Source organism: Apostichopus japonicus, chromosome 8, assembly GCF_037975245.1.
Source record: "Apostichopus japonicus isolate 1M-3 chromosome 8, ASM3797524v1, whole genome shotgun sequence".
Lineage (NCBI taxonomy): Eukaryota > Metazoa > Echinodermata > Holothuroidea > Aspidochirotida > Stichopodidae > Apostichopus > Apostichopus japonicus.
In genome coordinates this window covers 2,899,014-2,919,938 of record NC_092568.1, presented here as the reverse complement: position 1 = coordinate 2,919,938, position 20,925 = coordinate 2,899,014, and the positions used below count along the sequence as shown (strand labels likewise).

General features: G+C 37.1%; 1 protein-coding gene across 1 annotated transcript; it reads right to left on the bottom strand.

The window, feature by feature from the left end:
- Positions 1-477: 477 nt before the first annotated feature.
- LOC139970394 (vitamin D 25-hydroxylase-like) lies at positions 478-14,455 on the bottom strand. Its single transcript, XM_071976037.1, has 4 exons — positions 13,746-14,455; positions 2,508-3,154; positions 1,912-2,236; positions 478-1,270 (listed from the first exon to the last, which is right to left on the bottom strand). The coding sequence occupies exons 1-4, from the start codon at positions 14,104-14,106 to the stop codon at positions 1,092-1,094; spliced, it is 1,512 nt and encodes a 503-aa protein (XP_071832138.1). The 5' UTR covers positions 14,107-14,455; the 3' UTR covers positions 478-1,091.
- Positions 14,456-20,925: the final 6,470 nt, after the last annotated feature.

Sequence of the window (20,925 nt, the reverse complement as noted above, 5' to 3'; positions counted from 1 at the left end):
TGCGTGATATATATGTAGTTTAAATTTTGCCCGGAAATGTCAATGAAAAATCATTATTCATAGGCTATATATACCAAATTTCAATATTCGTAGTCATTTCTGTACAAAATTTACATTGTTTTTCTTTTCAGTCTAGACCAGCAAGACTATATTTAAAGTTGAGAAATTAAAATAAAATAAATAAATAAATCTAGAAGACATGCTTTGTTTTCCAAGTCACAAATATAGTTAAGTTTTCTTGTCAAAAGTCAATGATTAGTATAACCTAGAAACATATCTAGGTGAATGCCCTGTGATACAACGAATGAATTAACTTGTAGTATCATGAATGTTAGAGAACAGATCTCAGATAAACATCTTCAGTAGTTATCACAATTTAGTCAAAACAGACGGACAAACAAACACAAACATGCGATTCCAACAACTTCATGAAAAGTCAACATTGCGAAAACGTCTTCACCGTTGGCAGATTATATCTCTGGCGGTATCAACCGATACTTAAACGGCTGTATCAACATATATAACGCAGATAGATACCGTGATAGGCTACTATATATACACTGCAGTAATACTTATAGCTAGGTTACAGTAATGTCGGTAATGCAGCCGAAATAATACGGAATTCCACAATGATACTTTAAAAAAGAAAAATCACTCAAGATATACAGCCAGTGTACGTTAATCAAACAGCTTTAACTGATCCACGATGATACTAACGTACTGATGCAGTAACAGCATTATAACCTTACGTTAACTAAACTGCAACACTGAAGTAATAAGTACAGTTGTTACGTAATCTATGTCCTCACATCTTTCTGGGTAAAACTATAATTGGATGATTTTTAAATGTTCTAATTGGTCAAAACGACTTTCACCCAAACACAGTCAACACCAGATTTATGGCGTAAAATGGCGTTTCATTCACTCAACATACCCCACCCAGTCCCCCTCCCCACAAATAATCATGCACCTCTATCATCCACAACAAGGGTTATTTAGCCCGAACCCAAGTATATTCCAATAGTCGGCTTTGGTATTCTTCATATACTATAGTTACCTTCATATAGTATTGTTACCTTCATATCGTATAGTTACCTAGGGTAAGCACATACTTCGAATGGACTGGGACAAAGACTGATAGCATAATGCTTCTCCAGGCTTGGGTTTGGATTAGAGGGCGTTGTGGTCAATCGGAATTTCTTCAAGATGGCGGAAAAGAAGAGAAACAGCTGCATCTTGGCAAGATTTTCACCCGGACAAGCTCTCTTACCTGAAGGAGAATAATCAGAAGATAAAACATATTAATGGATATATGCTTATAAAATAATTAGCATCATAATGCGTAATGCAAATTGCAGAAAAGACATAATAACCAAGTTTCGATTTACTTGAACATTGAAAATCGATGCATAGCGTATCGGCATGTGGAAACTTAATATGAGGTTTTTGAGGAGCAAATAATCTTGTAATCACCCCACCTCACCCCCTCGGTTTCCTCTCTCAAACGATGTCATGTATGACACATACCCAGTAGAACGTTGGACGGTAACAACCTTTTCTATCCACGCTACAACCCCCCCCCCCTCCTCCTCCTCTCCCATTCGATACATTGGACCCTGTCCCCACGTATTTATTTATTTACTAACAAATAACATCTAAGTACGGAATGAGTGTTGAATGGCCGCGGACCATGCAATCCATCTATGCCATTCTAACCGCATCTTGCATGCCCAGTCCTCATACTCTAAATAATTTTACAAAGACATCTACTTGCGGATAACAGCAAGACAACTGTACATGTGTATACATTCCACCCGTTCATCTCTCCTCCCCCCCCCCCCACCCTCCCTCTTCCCTCTTCCCATCGTCTTGCCCTCATTTTCAACCACTTCTTCATATAAAGATACCTACCTGCAGAGAATGGCATGAGCGCTGGATGATTGTAAACTTTCTTCTCTTCCGTCAAGAATCTCTCGGGATTAAATTCGTCGGGCTTGGACCATTGAGTTGGATCAACATGGACGGAGTAAAGATTAATGAAAACAGATGTATCTTTTGGGACGAAGTAATCGAAGAGTTGTGTATCTTCAGTCGTTTTATGTGGGAATCCAATAGCTGTTATATTCGCCATACGTTGCACCTCCATTAGAGTTGCTTCAGTGTACGGTAACTTGTTACGTTGACGCCAACTGGGGAGTTCATCACCTAAGACCACTGAATCCAATTCCTCTTGGACCTATGAAGATAACAGAGTTTAATGAGGACCGTCTTAATTAAAACAAACACACAAACGAAATAAGGGTAATTATGAAAAGAGAAACGCAGTTTCAAATAATTTTCCCGTGAGGGCGTATACATGGTCGTTTAAAATGAGCAAAGAAGGTACACATCCACTTTCAAAAATTGGATGCCTTCTGAAAACATAACGCCCTCATCAAGTTATACCAACTTTCTGCGCCTGTCTGTAAGTGCATGTGTGTGTAAGTGATCGAATATGGGCAGCTTACCTTGGCTTGGATATGAGGGAACTTGATCATGTAGAGGATGCCCCATCTGAGGGTTGAACTCATCGTCTCAGTACCAGCAAAGAGGAGATCACTGAGGGTATGGTAGAGATAGACCTCGTTGAAGGAGCGACTGGCTTCATCGTTCAAACCCTCCTGCTTCCTCCGATCTATTTCATGAAGGTAGCCGTCGATCAGGTCTCGGTTGATTCCGGGTTTCTTCGTATTTTTATGGTTTTCGATCATTCCGTACATGAAGTCCTTCATCGTCTTCTCAATTTCGTAAACTTCCTTCAGTTCAGGGAACGGTAATCGTCGAAGAATCGGAAAGTAGTTGACGGCCGATGCATTGGTACCGATCTCTGAGAATCGGTATATCGACTGGACGAGCTTGCGGAAACATGGATCGTCGTATTGGAATCGTTGGCCGAAATTGATGCTGCAGACGACGTTGGATACTGATGTCTCCATGATATGGTTCGCGTTAAATGGTTTACAAGTGGTCTCACCGAATGCATCCAACATGTGGACAATCTCTTCCTGTATGTTACCTTCAAAACTCTGTTTACCGAAACCAAAGTTACGGAGAGTCTGTAGGGTGAACCTTCGCTGTTCTCTCCAGATGGAACCATAGTCAGCGGACACGATTCCTGAGTAAGAGGAAACAAGTAGAAATCGGTTAAATGATGAAATTGTGACATCATTTTTGACAGAGATGAAGATTGAATCGTAGTTCCGGGTCAGGTCAAGTGACGCAAACGCACGTATACGCATTATTACATTTTTTTCACACCGTACTACATGGGAACATAACAGATGGGGATATGCGTATGAGAACATAAGCAAAGAAGATACACGGAGGGATGTATAAAATAATATTTGAACAAAACGAAGAGGATATGCGTATGAGAACACAAAGAAGATTTTTTAGCAAAACAGAGAGGATATGCCCTGAGGGTCTCATCGGTAAAATGACTTCATGTAGAAGTATATACCCTGTAAATACGAAAGTATCGATGTAACCGTTCAAATAATTAATTTCCACATTAAATGGAATAGGACAGCACACTAAACAGAGTTTCTTGTAAGTCTCACCTACGGTTTGTGTTTTGGATGATGAAATAGCTAATTGTTAAGAATCATTAGGACGTCACGTGATTGTTAGATTAACACAAATCCAAAATAAAACTGCACGTCATTGTCATTCCTTTAATATGAATAACATTCAATGAGAGTAAATATATTTGTGCATGCACGTACATACTGATAGCGCACACATGCTCTTTGACCCTTTTATGGCAATCTCAAATAAACATTGAAAATGGTTACACCCAATTAAACATACATCAACAAATATAGTTTTGATCATTACTATTGTTACCTCTTTGGAGCCGATGACATTGTGAATGTGTAACCAAACAGTCAAATATTGCCTACATATATTTACAATAATACTGTACAGGGTGACTCTTCTATATATCACTGCATTATAGGTCACTGCGGTTGATTATGAATGACGTTACAGTCCTAACAATAATATCGGGATATACCGGTTTGGCGAGACGGTATGACCATGTACGGATGGACCCATAGAACGAAACGTGATCAAAAACCAATAGTCGGTGTTGACAACTTATATTGGTTAAGTTATTGAGTGCTTAATGTCTCCATTTAGATATTTTAACATATATTAGAAGAGATAAACAATTTATCCGCAAACGTTTAGTGTTTGAAGACTGTTAATTTATCTCCATATATGTTATATAAAGATATTTACGACCACTACGAGGTGAAACTGACGCCACCGGTTTGTTGCCATAGGTCCAGTTTATGAGACGCCAAAACCGTATTTATTCTACGATAAATCAAAACGTCTCAAGTACTTAGGTCGTTAGACTCTACACTCGAGAGCCACTTTTCTCTAAAGTTGTAAAAGATTTTTTGCCTTCTTCCGCATGAATGAAAGTTCTGTCAATGCTGAAGAGACAGTACATAAAGTTAAAACGACTCGAACGTGCCGAAACGATGTTACAGTAGTGAAACTGTGTACTCATCATATTATCATTGGTTGGAAGAAGTATTTACGACTTTTGAAGTTGACGCCATACTGCGGTGACAATAGGTCCATACAGTTTAAGGGACGCCAAATTTGTATTTATTTTAATCATAAATCATGCTTTGTCAACTACTTTGTCACCATGAACTATTTTACTTGCCATTTCGTTTTTATAGCGTTAACCACAGAGCAAGTCTAGAATAAGGGTTAAAGGAGCTTCTTTTTTTTTTCTTCTTTTTTTGTGTGCAAAAAAGTACACTTTTGAATATCTTTCATACGACAATATGGTTCCGTGAAAACTAATAAAACTATTGTTAATCAATTTGGTTCCGCGAAAACTAATAGAAGTATTGTTAATTTGATTCACAACCTTACAGACAGCATGCAACATATTTTCAATGGGGGCTTTCTGTGACATCCTCAAACAAAACACAAAAGGCTCCTCGTTCTGTTCTTCTTTCGTTTTGTCTTTCTCTTTTGTTGTAATGATATCCCAGCGACTTTTTTCTCTCTATTTGTTTAATCCTTTTGTTTTGTATTCGTAGCCATAATGACAACTTGTGTAAGTAACGGATCAGTTTTAATTCCCACATAACTGGGCATGGATATACTTTCTGTCGCCACATGAACTCTCATATTGTACATATACACAATGAAACCAACGGACTATATACGCAGACTCCTTGATACTCTCGATCTTGAAGAAAAACAAGCCATTCTCCCCAGGAGAGCCTTTCCTCCAACATTTGATTGTGATTTGAGAACGACCTGTTCCAAATAAGCACGCTCAACCTAGTCGTCAGTTCTGTCTATTGAAATAACTTTGAGGGGTGAACAAATATATATATAAGAAAAAGGAGAACCTATATTAGTTTAACTCTTTTGTATTTGTATTTGTAATTTTTTTTTTTTACAATCCGATTATATTCATAAAATATAGCCTCAAAGTATTTTCATTTAGAGAGACTCACTGTCTAGTTCCTAACTTGCCGAGACAATTCCCTTCGGAGTTTCTTTTTTTTTCCTTTTTATTTACTTAACTCTTTTGATGTTTATTGTCTTTATTGAATCATTTACAACTTCTAGTGCAAATATAACCACGACGTGGATTCTATTCTGGAATAAATGAGTGTTATAATATCTTTTGTCAAAACGATTCAACGTTCGCTTATAGGCCTATTCTTGTTATGGTTGTTTTGTCAAATTGTCACACACATTGCTGTAACTAATAAAAGCGCGGAGCTATATACTGCCATAGGCAACATTTACCCGACAACCGATAAAGTTCATTTTGAACCGTTCGAGCATACTGATCAAATATAATAAACTTCTAAACGTTTATCCAATATTTTTTTTTCTTTCTCCTTCTTTTCTTTTTATTAGTTGATATTACTGCTGTTTAGTTTTCGGTATACAGCTTTCTAAATCTAAGAGTGGTCTTTTGTGAGTGCTTTTCGTGTAGGGTTTGTGTGTTTATACAAGGTTAGATTTATATTACTGCGAATCATCAAAATACAAAAATAGGGGTCAACGTTAAAGGTATATATGCTGTATTGGCCCCAAATATGCTAGAAATTCAAATATGGTCACCTTTAGTCAAAATTCTTAAACTGTTTTTATTACAACCTTCGAGAAAAATTTTCTTCACTGGGACATTCAGTCATCTTGTGTGTTCCTTAATTAAAAATGTCTGGGAACAACTTGGAGAGTAAAGACCTCCAGTAAAGTACTTTTTGAAAACTTCTAGCAATTATAGAGTGCTATAATTTGGGTCCCATACAGACTACCTTTCAATGAACTAGAAGACCAGATTATAGTGTAACTTCCTGATTGAGAAACTCACTCTCAGTAAATTGGGTAAAATAGTTGATTTATATATTAAATGAGGATGATCATTATGATTTGCTCTATATAGGCTGCTACATACACATTCGCATTTTGCTATGGGCAAAATAATTTTGTTAATTTGCTTAATATTTGCACACAAAAAAAATGTTTTCAGTGTTTGTTAGTCTGAAACAAACCACTGTCTAGCAGAATATGGGCACCAAGAAGGCTATACTGCGCCTACCAGACATAATTACTCTCTGCACTGTTAGAATATATATATATGATATGACCTTTCGTGCAATCAACTTATACAAATGCTATCTGGCAACAACAACAAACAATGGACATATACTATAGTCAAACCATCGTAGTCTGAACTCGCGACGAATAGTGCAACTGCATGCATAAAATGTCCTAGTCTATTTTTTGTTGTTATAGCTACCATTATAAAGAGACCTTTATAGAGAGAGAAAAAAAGTACGGTACGTTCCTGGTACAGACTCGTTTTTACACGATATTAATAATTACGGAAGAAATTTTAGCGGCTAGACTATAACAAGTCCCTTCGAGCAAACTTAACAAGAATTTCGTGATTGTGGCCCAAAGAAACGAATCCATCTCATCCTCTAATCAATGCCAAATACTCAAGTTCTATAAATTAAAAGACTGACACCTCCAGCTAATGCCGTCTGTGCAGTAATGATCTTGGCTCCACGAAGTTCAATCTCTAATATCATTGTGTCTGAAGCTCAACCGACGGATAGGAGAATGAATGACGGAAGGAACAGCCAATCAAAAGTCTTTTTTTTCATAATATCTGACCAATCAAATGGGAGAATTGAAGTTCACTTGTAATAGACTGGCAGTGTATGCGCCATAGTTAGAATTCGCGTGGTATACTTGTATTATGATTTAATTATAAGAAACTTTCATCGTTTTGGGGGGAAATGCTCAGGATATTGAACTGATAAAGTTTGTTCGAAGAAATCAGAAGATCTTTCGCTGTTTTATTTTCTAAACATTGTTGTACTGTTCTACTATGTATATTTCAAGAGGTTTCCGGGCGGCCAAAAAAAAAAAAAAAAAAAAAAAAAAAGCATAGGCCTAAGTGTTAAGAAATATACCACACAATGCTTGTGGAAAACCCTATACATCTCAATTTCTTGTTGCTAATTTTTATTTTGCTGTTGTATGGTGACCTCCATGTTTTCCTCCTAAAGATGAAGCCGTGAATTCTTGAATTTTTCCTTCTTATTAACTTGTCATCGCTTTGTCTACAAAGTGTGATACATTTGGAAAGGTTGCTTAGAGGTTATTGTAAAGACATACTCTTGAGTTCAGTTTTGTTTTTATCAAAATCATTTTCTTGTAAGAATATTATCATCATATGATAATGATCTGATATGTAATGAGGCCAAATTACCATGATGACGTCATTTACTCGGCTGTTGCCAGATACATTTCTAAAAAAAATTCACCAAAGTTTTAATCCATATTTTAAGATAACACATAGTATATTAGGTTGTGCTTCACAAAAAGAAGTACGGGCATTTATGATTTTTTTTTCTTTTACAAATTTATTATTTAGATTCAATTTTTTTGCTGAAACGACTTTTTCCAAACAATGCATTTGTGTCAATATTTAACAACAAGGATTGTAATTTTCATTTAAACAAGTTTCAGCTGTCTATTACTGTAGTCTATGTTGACATTCTTTTGTAGTACTTCAGCTTACCAATTTTATTTTGAAATAAACCAGCTTTATGCAAAATGCTATAAATATATTGTGTATATCTTATTAAACTATAGATAAACGATCTAAGTGTAGAACTGTGGACCGTCTAGGCGCCTGTTTGTCTGCATAAGTCTATGGATAGGCCAACCAGCTACATTCTTGAAACAATAGTACATCGAGGGGTGGACCGAAGTGTAAAACGCATGGGTGGATTTGACACAAACCCGTCTGGACAGGCAGACAGTCTTGTCTGCAAATAGTGGTATACATACTCCATAATATAGAGTCAATATCAATCCGCCTACGTGGAGTAGTTTATCTCAGGCAAAAAAAAAAGTGCCAAAAAGAATCACTGGGGGAACCTTTCTTTAGATATGTTATACCAAATAGGATATCGCTTTAGTGGGTTGAATGTTGAAGTGCATGAATAGAAGAACGGGGGGGGGGGGTGTAACAAAACTGGCGATTTTGGCAAAGTTGCACATTTGCAGACCGCCTTAGGCCTACAACGAGCAGCGTAGGAACTTTTTTTGCCGAAAGTGAGTAAAGAGGCTTGATTACAAGTGGAACAACTTTGGAAGTTCGTTGCAAAACCTTATGAAGATCTTGATATATGTAATATTGATTGTGCCATCAACATCGTACATGTTGGCTATCCAACTATAGGGGTATAGTAGTAAACATTTTGAAATTAAACGAAATCGAAATCTTTGCCTCTTTTTCTTTACTCTTTGATAAACACGTTTCTAATCAACTAGCTAAAGACTCACACGCTGATATGGAATTGTTAGTTTCGAACAACAAAATGAAAATAAAATGTTGTACGGTAAACCTTGCCAAACAACTAAGAAAGCGACAAGGGCTGGGGGGGGGGGGATACTAATAGTAATAGTTGATATACGGGACGTACCCTACCTCGCCTGTCTGACATAGCCTATATACAGCCACGTCATCAAAAGGAACATTTTAAAAAGCCAGGCACAAGACGACAATTAACAAAGGACCACACATGATCACAAAAAAAATTGGATTGTAAATCTACGCATAAAAGGATAACAGAAATTCCAGCTGTATCCTATTCAGAGAACACATAAGACGTTTATACTAAAGAAACGTCTTTTTTTAAAGTTTGTATTTAAACTGTCCTGTGGGAAATATGACAGAAGTACTACCAAATGTTGACGATTACCGTAACGCTCTACTTCTCATGACAGACCACGCAAACAAAGTCGAGAAAAAACACATCCCCGCAGACAAAGTTTCAGTATGTGAATATTTTTCTTTAAAATCGATCAAAGAAAGAAGGAATAAAAAACTAGAACGTTTCCCTAAACTAAATTGCAGATTTATTCTAAAAGAAAACGATACACATGGATCAAATCAACGTGAGAGTTTGTACATTTTCAGTTCTGCGCATGCTCAATTCACACTGATTGTATTCAGATGAACTTGCAAAATTTGAGCCGGTTTGAGTCAATTTTGAATGAAATCCTGGAATTTTAAAGGGTTGATCATGCAGAATAAGTTCAAAGTTAACGATCAGCCCCCCCCCCCCCCAGAACAGTGGAAAAACTTCCAGCCTCCACGGGGATTCGAACCCGGGCCTCCCGCTTTATATGCGGACACCCTAACCACTATATATTGTGCTTTAAATAAAATAATATTTCAAAGCATTTTACAAAGGACTACAGTAGAATCTTACGAAGTGCAAATAAAAGATACATTGGCAATTTTCATTGTTTCCCCGTATTTTAATCTTTAATTCTAATTTTGAACTTCATTATTTTGTATGGCTAAATATATTGCAACCAGCGGCATTTAAATGTTAATAGCGTCCTCAATTTTATGAGGGGATCACCCTGTGGTTTTGCTTCTTTCAGTAGATGCATTTCAAAGCCCTGAGTCATGCTGACAACTTGTGTGATCGTCGGATTGAGGGACTATTATTATATGCCGGAGAAACATTCCCATTAATCAATTGATTGACAATACTGGGTCGGTAAGACTTTAAACAGTGGTTCTTCGGCCACTTAAAAACTGATCGAGAGATAAGATTAAAAGTGAGGCATACACGAGAGATACAAACCACACAAAAACCCTATACGTGGGTTATATTATTCGATATCGTGTCCGCTACCCAATCTTTTGAAATTACCGATAATTGCAAGACCAGGGGGTTGTAAGTCACGTTTTTATCTGTCCGATTCTTTACATCAAAATTTTCAAGTGGAGGTTAAGGAGACACATAATTATAGACAAAGGTATATCTAAACACAGACATACTTAACAGATAGGCTAATCATTTAATCCCCCCCCCCCCCCCTTACACCGGTTGTTGTAAACGTCGACTCTGTGTTGCTGTCAAATTAATTTGCATTCCTTTCTTTCTTTTTGAAAGTCTTAAAACGAATCATATAAAGAAAGACTGCAACATTGGCGTTTGTCAAGAATGATGTGTGGACCTTGTTATACCGTAAAATATCAAGTGTTATAAGAGAATACTTGTCGAGTATAAGTTGAAACTTGTATAAACTTATTGTAGGATTTCAGAACTCAAAAGGCAAATAAAAATCGATTTATTTTAGAGAAAGCGCTTCAGTGATTTGTTATGTGTTCCTTAACTTGCATCTCTGGTATACAAAAGTGTCTTAAAAAATTAACAGTCAAAGGTATGTGGGTCGATAACGGGTTAAAAGTGGCGAACAAGCTAGTAAATTGATTTGCGTTCACCAAAGTGAGGCTATCCTTGTAATGAATAATGGATGGCAATACCAACTTACATGGATTTCAAGGTCTCTATATATGAATAGAATAAGTGAAGTCGGACCACCAAAGTATACCGATAACGTTATGTAATCATTATTTGTATACTCTCTGTTGTAAAGTTGTGAGATTTCATTTACTTGTATACAAAGTGTATTCAAGAAGAATACAAAAGCGTGCTGGCAATCATAACTTGCTTATCTTTGAATTATACGTGAATCAGTTGAAATGAATCAATGGGATGATCATCCCAAAGCTTTATAAATTATGGAATTAGAGAAGATGCATATATAGGGATAGAAGACTGAAATGGGGGCCTGTGTTGGACTGGATTTCTTAGTCTTTCCATATATAGGGGGTAAAATAGCCTATTTAGCCTCGGGGTTTGTGGCCCTATCCTGCAGCTTATAACGAGACGGTGGTCATCGATTCGCTTTAAACCGTGGTATGTATGAACATTCCATGTATATAGATTTTCAGGCTCTTGTTGTATGACATTGGGACGAGAAGAAAGACAAACAGTGTCGAAAACTGCTCCGGGCTTTAAATATTGGGTACAACAGTTTAAAAATGGAGTTAAGGGGGACGCAAAACAGTCATTGATTAGTCAAAAATGTAAGAGTTAAAGAAGGCTCAGAAATACCGAGGCATGTTAAATCGATTAAATACTTGTTGAGTCCTAAGGCGATTACTCCCCTCAAAAAAAATGTTCCAACAAAATCTTGTATAAAGTTCAGCCATATGCAGTACTCAAAAGTGCCTTAGTTTCAAACTTCGATGAAATTTCGGTGTGTGTTTGAAAGTGTTTGAGACTAATTAGCGAGTAAACTTATTAGGGAGGTTAAAATAGCTTGATTGTATATTGAGGAATTACATTGTTTACAAACACACAAAAACTGATTGATGTAAATAAAAATAATATTTACAACCTTATCATAGCAACCAGATTTGACGTTCTGTCAGTTGTAATTACGAATGAACTTGTGCTGGTACTTCAACCTATGTATTCGTCAAGTGTAAATTTTTATTTATTTATTTTTGTTTGGCGTGCCGATGTAATTATATAAACAGTTTGTGTACAACCTATATATGGTTGAACTTAAATTGTAGCATTAACAGGCGTATACAGTTTTTAATACGGTTCGATATGAATATGCATATGGACTGACAGCGGTATATAGTCATACATTTGGCTAAGTGGCCTTGATAAAAATGAGGATGGGGTTCTTCCAAACAAACGGATACCCACATGCTTTTGCTCTGAGACGATTACCAATCTGCAGCTGTGAGTAATATGAAATTTTACACCATTTCATATTTTCCTATCCCGTCCTCCATATATCTTATCATTGTTTCGTCAGGATCCAACTGATTTGGGCAAAGTAAATCACATACAGGGGTTATTTATAGGTTTTCACTATATATTTCAGTTTTGCTCTTGCAGAATAACTTCATATTTATATATAAATCATAAATTACATATTATTTGTAAGGATTGTATTTACTTTAAGCGTATTTGGCCTATATTGCTTGTGTATTATTTTGTTTATGTGGGAGGGCGGTGCATTCTTCCAACGCAAACACATTTCACCATAGGTCATGTGGGGGTGGGTGGGGGAGGCGGGTGGGAGGCCTGAAATGAAGCTTACCAATAATGGTTACCCCAGTATATGAATCAGCTGGTATTATTTGTGACAAACGTTTTAAGTAACATATATTCGCTAGTTGTTGTTTGTTAAGTGAATTAAGAAGCAGTTTTCTTGTACAATTTCTGTTCTATATTTATGAGTTTACGTACTCTCAGAGTCAAGAAGGAAGAAAATGTCTTGGAAATTTAAACAAATAAACCTAGTCTCTTTCGAGGAGCATAGCTAGACTACTGTATCATGGCAGACCACTATACTCAACGTAGAATGGGTAAGCATATTAAGTTTAAAAAATTTGTAACATTTCTACATGTAAATTTGCGGTCTGTGATATGAAACTTATTACGTGTCTGAGTATTCAAACGTAATGTATATATTAGTTAATAAAATAGCCTAAGTCGAGTATGCGACATAACGATAGGGAAAGCATTACCAAAGGTTGATTTTATAATGTACGGTAATCCGTTTATGGAATTCCATTAATAGCTCAGCAAGCACACTATTTACACACAACTTCTATAAAGTCAAAGTTATTTATGGCTCTGTTGATAGAGATAACCTAAAGCATATACAGGGCTATATATATAGATAGGTTCATACCTATACATTTACTGGCATACAGTAGATTATACCATTAGCTTTGTATACAAACATTATCATGTTATCCAGTTAATATAGTAAAGCATATACGCTTTAGGATGGGACGACTTTGGTCGACTTTGTTCGTACAAATGTTACTTAACCTGAAAGCAGAATAGTGCAAATGTGTGCCAGTTTCGGTTCCCGTTATACGCAAACGATACCGTATATTAACAAAATATAGTTTTAATATGTTGCATAATTGTGATACTACAGAATATATCATACCTCCAAAGTGTTAGTCCAAAAGGTGTTTGCACATTAATGCCTATCAATCAAATATTGACAATTTGTCCTATACCCTTGTACCATGCACCTTCTCAACGGCTTTATACAGATGCCTAAACCTTCTTTAAATCTAAACGTCATTAGAAATACTAACAGATATATAATAAAGCGTCTTTTTGAGCGGGGAAAGCCAACGTTAGCGTAATTCGTATGAAACGAATCACCATGGTTACTGTATCAGTCCAACCTGGTGAAAGTGAATTAAAGGGTGAAGTTTGTAATGTTAGAAGGGGGAAAACAACAACAACAACACATAACCAGCACTGCAAGTGTATTTAACTTACCTTGTCCCTCTGTTAATTCCTGCGTAAGCGCCAGATGCGGTCTCCCAGCGAAAATGGTCGATTGTTTTACCAGCGCTTCCCTTACCGCTTCGAATCCATTCACGACAAGAACATTTTGGCCAGCAAGGTTTATAGTGAATACATCTCCATACTTTTTAGCCATTTCCATAAAGGTTAGGTGAGGATTTCTCCCTAAGCTGAAGATACTACCCACTAGCGGGAACCCCCGTGGTCCCGGTGGGAGTTTGTAACCAGGGTACTTCTTTAGCATTTGCCTTCCTCGCCACCATTGTACCACTGACATGGTTAACATAAATGTTAAGAAAAAGATAAGAAAGGTCTGAACTCCGAGGATTAACATTGTAACTCTTTTTGTTCTGTTAAGTATTTAAAAGAAAAGACAAAATACGAAAAGTCTCAAGCAAAGAAGATTACGGTTGTCAAACTGCTTGTACGTATAGAAAACCCACACACAAAGTCATGCAGAGTATTGTCAGAACGGTCAGAATAAAAAACACACTGGAAAGCGTTCTATCACCGCTAATAATCTTTGCGAGGTATGAACGGTACAAAGTGTCAAATTTGATCCGACTGGTAAGGCGATAAACATGTTAGCTTTTTTATAGCTAAGTGATTATGAACAGCTAGTGACTACCTCTATCATACGATAAGTAAATAAATTCAATACAATGCTACCTGGGCTATAAGCTATAGATCTGTTCTTACGTACATACACAAAACCAACACTATACGGAAAATAGGCAGGGGCGGAGTCTATATAAGTGATGACAAAAGAAAAGAGAAGTGGGCGGGAACAATTTTCAACAGTACTACTACTACTACAGTAACAACCAGTTTAACGTGTATATCCTCTATTTTCAAGGTGTGCATATTACAAGGAAACCAACAGGAACTGTCTCATACTATGGCTATTTCTTAGCGTATTTAAAGAGATCAATAGAGGAAACAACTACTTGGCTATTATTTATACATATATATATATATATATATATATATATATATATATATATATATATATATATATATATATATATATATATATATATATATATATATTTGTAAATCAAACATTCTATATAGAGAAGACCGCAGAATATTTGGTCTTACTGCAGTTCGTGTTGAAAATATGACATTTAACATGATTGCATGAGCAATGCTGGAAATGTTGGGCGGTATTATTGAATGGGGTTTAAACCGTAGGTTAAACTTTTTGCCACTACTGGCAGGGCAATCATAGCATGGCCCCAATGTAAAATCTGGGAGGGGAGGACGTGGGCAAGAGAGAAAGGGAGGGGTGGGGGGTTTCCTACCATTCGAGTGACCATATCTGTGGGTAACATTTACCGTTGTAGTTCGACCTAATATCATGATGGGGCCTAATGTTTCCATTTTCCGAACCCATATCTATCCTGGTTAAAGACGCCACAAAATGAGTTGAAAATAGTGGTGAAACATTGGTAGCCCGTTATATTGGGTACCAACTATCAATACTATAGGCTACTAAAAATACGAACAATTGTAGGTCTGTCTATAACCATGGGCCTTAAACTTTTAATGCATGACAATCTCTTCCCATAATGTCACAAGAAACTCATCACGTGACCTAAAAACGACCTAGTGACGTGACCGGAATTGACCTTATGACATTATAAAATGATGACATACCAGTATCATTCCATTGTATTCACTTATACTGCAATGTGGGTGGAAATCGTGCAATATAATATTGTAACTTTTTCAACGTTGCTAGCACTGTTAAATGATAATTCCTCCATCAGGACACAAACTCTATTTGTAATCTTAGTTATATCTTTTCTTCTTTCTGTAAACACACATAATATAGAAAGCAAATTAAAACTATCATTGAAACTGTCTTCTTAGAGGTGTTAACTTTTACATCTTGCTGATCAAATCATGTAAGATTCAAAGTATGTGACAATATTCTTTCCTGACGGTTTTAACCCCAATAACAGGCAGCTCAGAAATTGGCTTAAAGTAGGTGGGGTGGGAAGGGGCGGGATGGGGTACTAGAGGTATAATGCATGGTTACACCATGGGTAATTGGAGACGGCCGGAAAAGACCTATTTCAATGAACAGTTTTGGTTCCATACAATTGAATGGGCATTATTGCCAGGTCTACATAGGGATGCATGACAGTATAGCTTAGCGGGTACGTTTGCATGTAATCATGTAGCTGCGGTGAAGGTTCTGTATCTATGTGTCTGTATATATGAATGGGATGTGACAACTTGACGAAGCCAAATTCGTGATCCAAAATTAGTTGCTCATCGGGAAAGATGAAGTTGACATATGGGTGTTCTGGTTAACTGTACAATGTATATTAACGGTGACTTAAATTGAGGGCGTACTTTCAATGTTTTCCTTACTATTTAATGGCCACCTCCTACAGCAAGTCATCATTTCGGTTCTAAAAGTTGTTTCTTTATTAATGGCAAATATTAATTTATCGCCTCAACCCACATGATACAGCGTTTTTACTTTCGACAACTTCCTTTTTTATTTTATTTCTTGCATGTTGACGTAACTTCAAGTCATGCATTTAAGCATTGGGAAAGAAAAGTGTTGTGAAAGACTTCTGACAAAACAGGACAGATTTGTTTAAACGGAAGTTTCCTATAATAAACGTAGCTTAGCATTGATTTCAATTTTTTCCAGAGTCAACCACCAAATTCTGTTTTAACAGTGTAATACTAATAGTATAGACTTTCGATTCAACCGTTGTTATTATGCTTAAGAGACATGATAGTCACGTCCGTCGTTGCTAAGGGAAGATCGGATTTGAATACAATTTAAAGGATGAACGACGAGACTGGAAGATGGGCCCGAGTTGTGAGCGATGGAGGGGATTGGGATGTGGGAAGGAGGGGAGGAAGGGGATGAGGGAGAGGAGGAAGAGGGGGTGAGGCGGGTGAGGAGGAAGAGAAGGGAGAGGAGGAAGAGGAGGAAGAGAAGGAGGAGAAGGAGGGGGAGGAAGAAGAGGGGTAGGAGGGGAGGATGGTATTACAATAAGTTACATTTTCGAAAGTGTCCACAGTCAATTAAAGTGTGAGCATATCGAAAATTGTTGTACAAATGACGTCATGCAGTCTTACGTGTGCGATTCAACATGCCCTACCCCTCCCCGTTTTTCGATAATAGCAATAATACAGTTTATCTACCTCTGATTCTGTTCTGTAATTCTGTGTTGACAAACAATAAGTAAAAACAATCATAAAACTTAATGGAATTAATGTATCATCTATTTCGAGGAATAACTGCATGGCTACTCATTAATTAATGACTACACCAATAAATTTGAATGACGTAAACTTGACTCACACGAAATTGACTTACATGTTCTGATATACTCACATATACTGACATACAAATCGAGGTTCGTGGTGAGACTACGCACGAACTGAAATAATATGGGGACAATAGGTCACGCCGATACCGAAGAAACAAATTATGAAATCCCTGTTGCCCCACAGCAGCACGTAGACAAGTCCACACAAACAGAGAGTGAGTGTGCCAATTTTGCAATTAGGCGATGCCGATTTTTATCAAACAAAAATAAGAAAAATTGTAAAGATTTATGTATTGCTGAGTAATTAACTTGCGTGCTGAGAGTGCCAAATGACTAATATTAAACCTTTGTCTTCTTTTGGCAGAAAGAAAGAAGATAAAGAAGGAGAAAAAGAGACAAACAATGGTGTTTGGTATAGTTACAAGGAAAATCCAACAATTGGCGTTCGCAAACATTGTCGGATAGGGGAAAACGTTCACTCTGCATCGGGACTTTTTTCCCCTTCTTAATTCAAGAGTATTTATTAGGACAACGTTACATTTAGACCTAATTAAAGAATTAATTATATTCTAAATATACCTCAGAATGTACCACTTGACGTCTGAACTTTTCGATCGTTCGATCGTTCGATCGTTCGATCGTTCGATCGTTCGATCGTTCGATCGTTCGATCGTTCGATCCGTCCGTCCGTCCGTCCGTCCGTCCGTCCGTCCGTCCGTCCGTCCGTCCGTCCGTCCGTCCGTCCGTCCGTCCGTCCGTCCGTCCGTCCGTCCGTCCGTCCGTCCGTCCGTCCGTCCGTCCGTCCGTCCGTCCATCCATCCATTCATCCATTCATTCATTCATTCATCAAAATGATCACAACTTGCACTATATTTTTTTTTCTCGGCATTTAACAAATTTATTTTAGCAATAATAAAATGTAGAAGAAGGCAGGCTTTTGTTGCGTTTTATTTAATGTCACAAAGTTCATTTTCCTAACAATAATAGTTTGACCGTGTTTTCATTCTTTCATTGTGTGTGTGTGGTAACTTGAGTAAGTGTAACCTACTTTAGGAAACTCTGAAGTAACGAAATTCCAGTGTGAGAAATGTTGATGAGTTTCAGCACACGTATTATAAAACTAAACGTGCCAAGGTTTAATAAATTGCCCTCTGGATTTCCCAATGGGGAAGCTTTAATCATTGATAATTTTGTAAAGGAAGCTTTCATCGCAAAGGTTTTATGGGAGAAAATAATACGACACGTTCGTAACAATCCTGAAGAAGAGAAGAGGATTATCCGATCAGACATATGGTTTATCTAATCCCATGAATAATGGTTAATAATAATCTTTAGTGCTACATTTATTGACAGTCTACATACTTCGCCATGAGGCATTAGTCTTCCCATTGTATATCCCCAAATTTAATATAATTTCCCACGAACATCGTCCATAGTATGTGAAGGTTTTTGAGAGGATAATATGTATTATAACATCGATGCGATATGAGTATTCATGTATTGGACTATATGGACGTGAATTATCATTTAGCTTTAGGGGTGGGTGGCGGGGGGGGGTTCGTATAAATGTATCTCCAAGCCCGTGTCCAGGAATTTTGAGTGGGGAGCAGGGAAGCAAACATTTAACGAGGGGGGGGGGGTTACACACGATTGTTATGTCCTGTAACTTGTGAAGTTGTTTTTAACATGGTTTTTCTAGCAGAACTTGGAGACGTACGTCTGATACTTAAGTAAAATCCCTCGCAAAAAGACAATATGATAAGATTCTCCAGCCTCGGTTGCAGCAGTGACCTTCCATAGCACAAGTTTCATATCAAATATCGTGAAGTCGAAGTCAAATATCCAATTTGCTCTAGTATGTGATTTAATCAAATCAAAAGCGTCCGGTTTACAAAATGTATCGCTCATTAATATTCATATAGTAAGCGGCAACTCTAGAAGTTTGGCCAAATGTGATGAAATGCAACTTTATTCTGAGCACAAAAAAATTGATAAATTTAGAAAATATGACCAGATTCATTAACAGATCCATTAAAAGAAAACCAACTATACAAACATACACAATGTCTTACTGGAGAATCATTCCCATACATTTAGGCACATTTATACGCCAAGCCCAATTAGCCTCCATCCGTCGCGCCACCCCATGCACTAGCGTCATGCATCGAAACTGTATCTACCCTTTCCGGTAAGAACAGTATATATATATTCAAATATCTGTCAATGTGGTTATCCGTTGTGGCCTGCCTGTATGACACCAACGGGTGAAAAAGTCAATACCATGTATGCTTGGTCATCATGAGATATATGAAGAAACAAAAGATCCAAAGACAGAAGGGCGCAAATTAATTGCTTACTCAAATGAGCAATTACCAACAGTGGAATTCATATACGCCCATTCCTGCCCACTGCTCGTTACGCCCATTCAGCCCAATTCGTCGCCACCCCATTCGCCCCTCGCGTCTATCGAAACCATCCGTAATTTTTCATGGTGACGAAAAGAAATTCAAATATATTTATTATCATGTTTTCCTGTCATCGGCATATCTGTATATACCGACTGATGAAAACGGTCAAACATTGACAAACTTCATATCAGTTTTGGAATCGCTTAGTCCCATGTAGGTCATCGGGAGAAAGAGTCCAAAACGAAAGGGCGAAAATGAAATATCTACACAAGTTAAATTGAGAATATAAAGATTATGGGGTCAATGCGAGAATTTAATGCATCCTTCCTCTTAAGTATAGTAGTTTCGTAACTTGGCGCCACGACAGAAGTTTTAATTTTTAAGCACTACTTAAAACTTCTTCAAGCAAAGAGCCGATCATAAAAAGCGATGGTAATATGCCAAGAATGGCACAGAGAGATATTGAAGACCCTCCGAGGTAATCCGGGAAAAATAGTAAAGAAAAAAAGATCACAATTTACCAGAGTTGCAGTTGTTTCGAATTTTTCTTCAATTCTGCAATCCGTCCAGCGTCAACTATCTGATTGTCGCAATGTCGTTAATTCAAGGAAACAAATAACCCTTTTTTGTTAATTCTTGTTTCAGTTATGTTCTTAATTTATTTATTTCACTCCCATATCAGATTCTCTCAGCTATAACCATCATGATGTTTTATATGAACGCTTTTCTCTTCGCTATATAGGGCTACAAGTAACTGTTCATTTACCATGATCATAAAACAGTTATAATGAAAAACAAAATGTCAATCCTTTTATACACTATATTAACAGCAATGTCATGAACAAGACATTGAGATGGGCTCATCAACTAACAGTGTGTGGCATATTGTTTCTTGAAGATACAATTGGACTGGAATATCCCTTAAATACTCGCTGCGTTGGTATTACATATAACTGCAGGAAATGTTTAGAGAACAGACGCTATGGTTAATCTAAATTAATTAAGCTGTTCTCACAGGAATGAATGTTATCTTGGTATATTACCGCAACCTGTTGTTTCTCCTGTTCATGCAGAACAAAAGGTGTTTTTATAGGTTTATTTATTCTATGTCAGGCTCGTATATATCGGAAGTATACCGTTGCCGGCCCCCGCCCCTCCCGCCCTTCACACACACTTTTTTTTATAATACTTAACATCACATGTTGAGAAATGTTGGTAATCCTTCAATTCCCACTTTGCATACCTTAGTAATGTATAGGAACATACATCGAAACAGTCTGTGCAACCATGGAGGTAAAAACAGACTGTTTTACCTCCATGGTGCAACGAACGCTATTTCCAATGTACTGCAGGCTACGTTGTAATGTCTCTCGTGGAGGGGGGGGGGGGGGCGTTAGTGGTACCGCATAAGACCGTCATAAATGATTTTGACAAATAGCATTA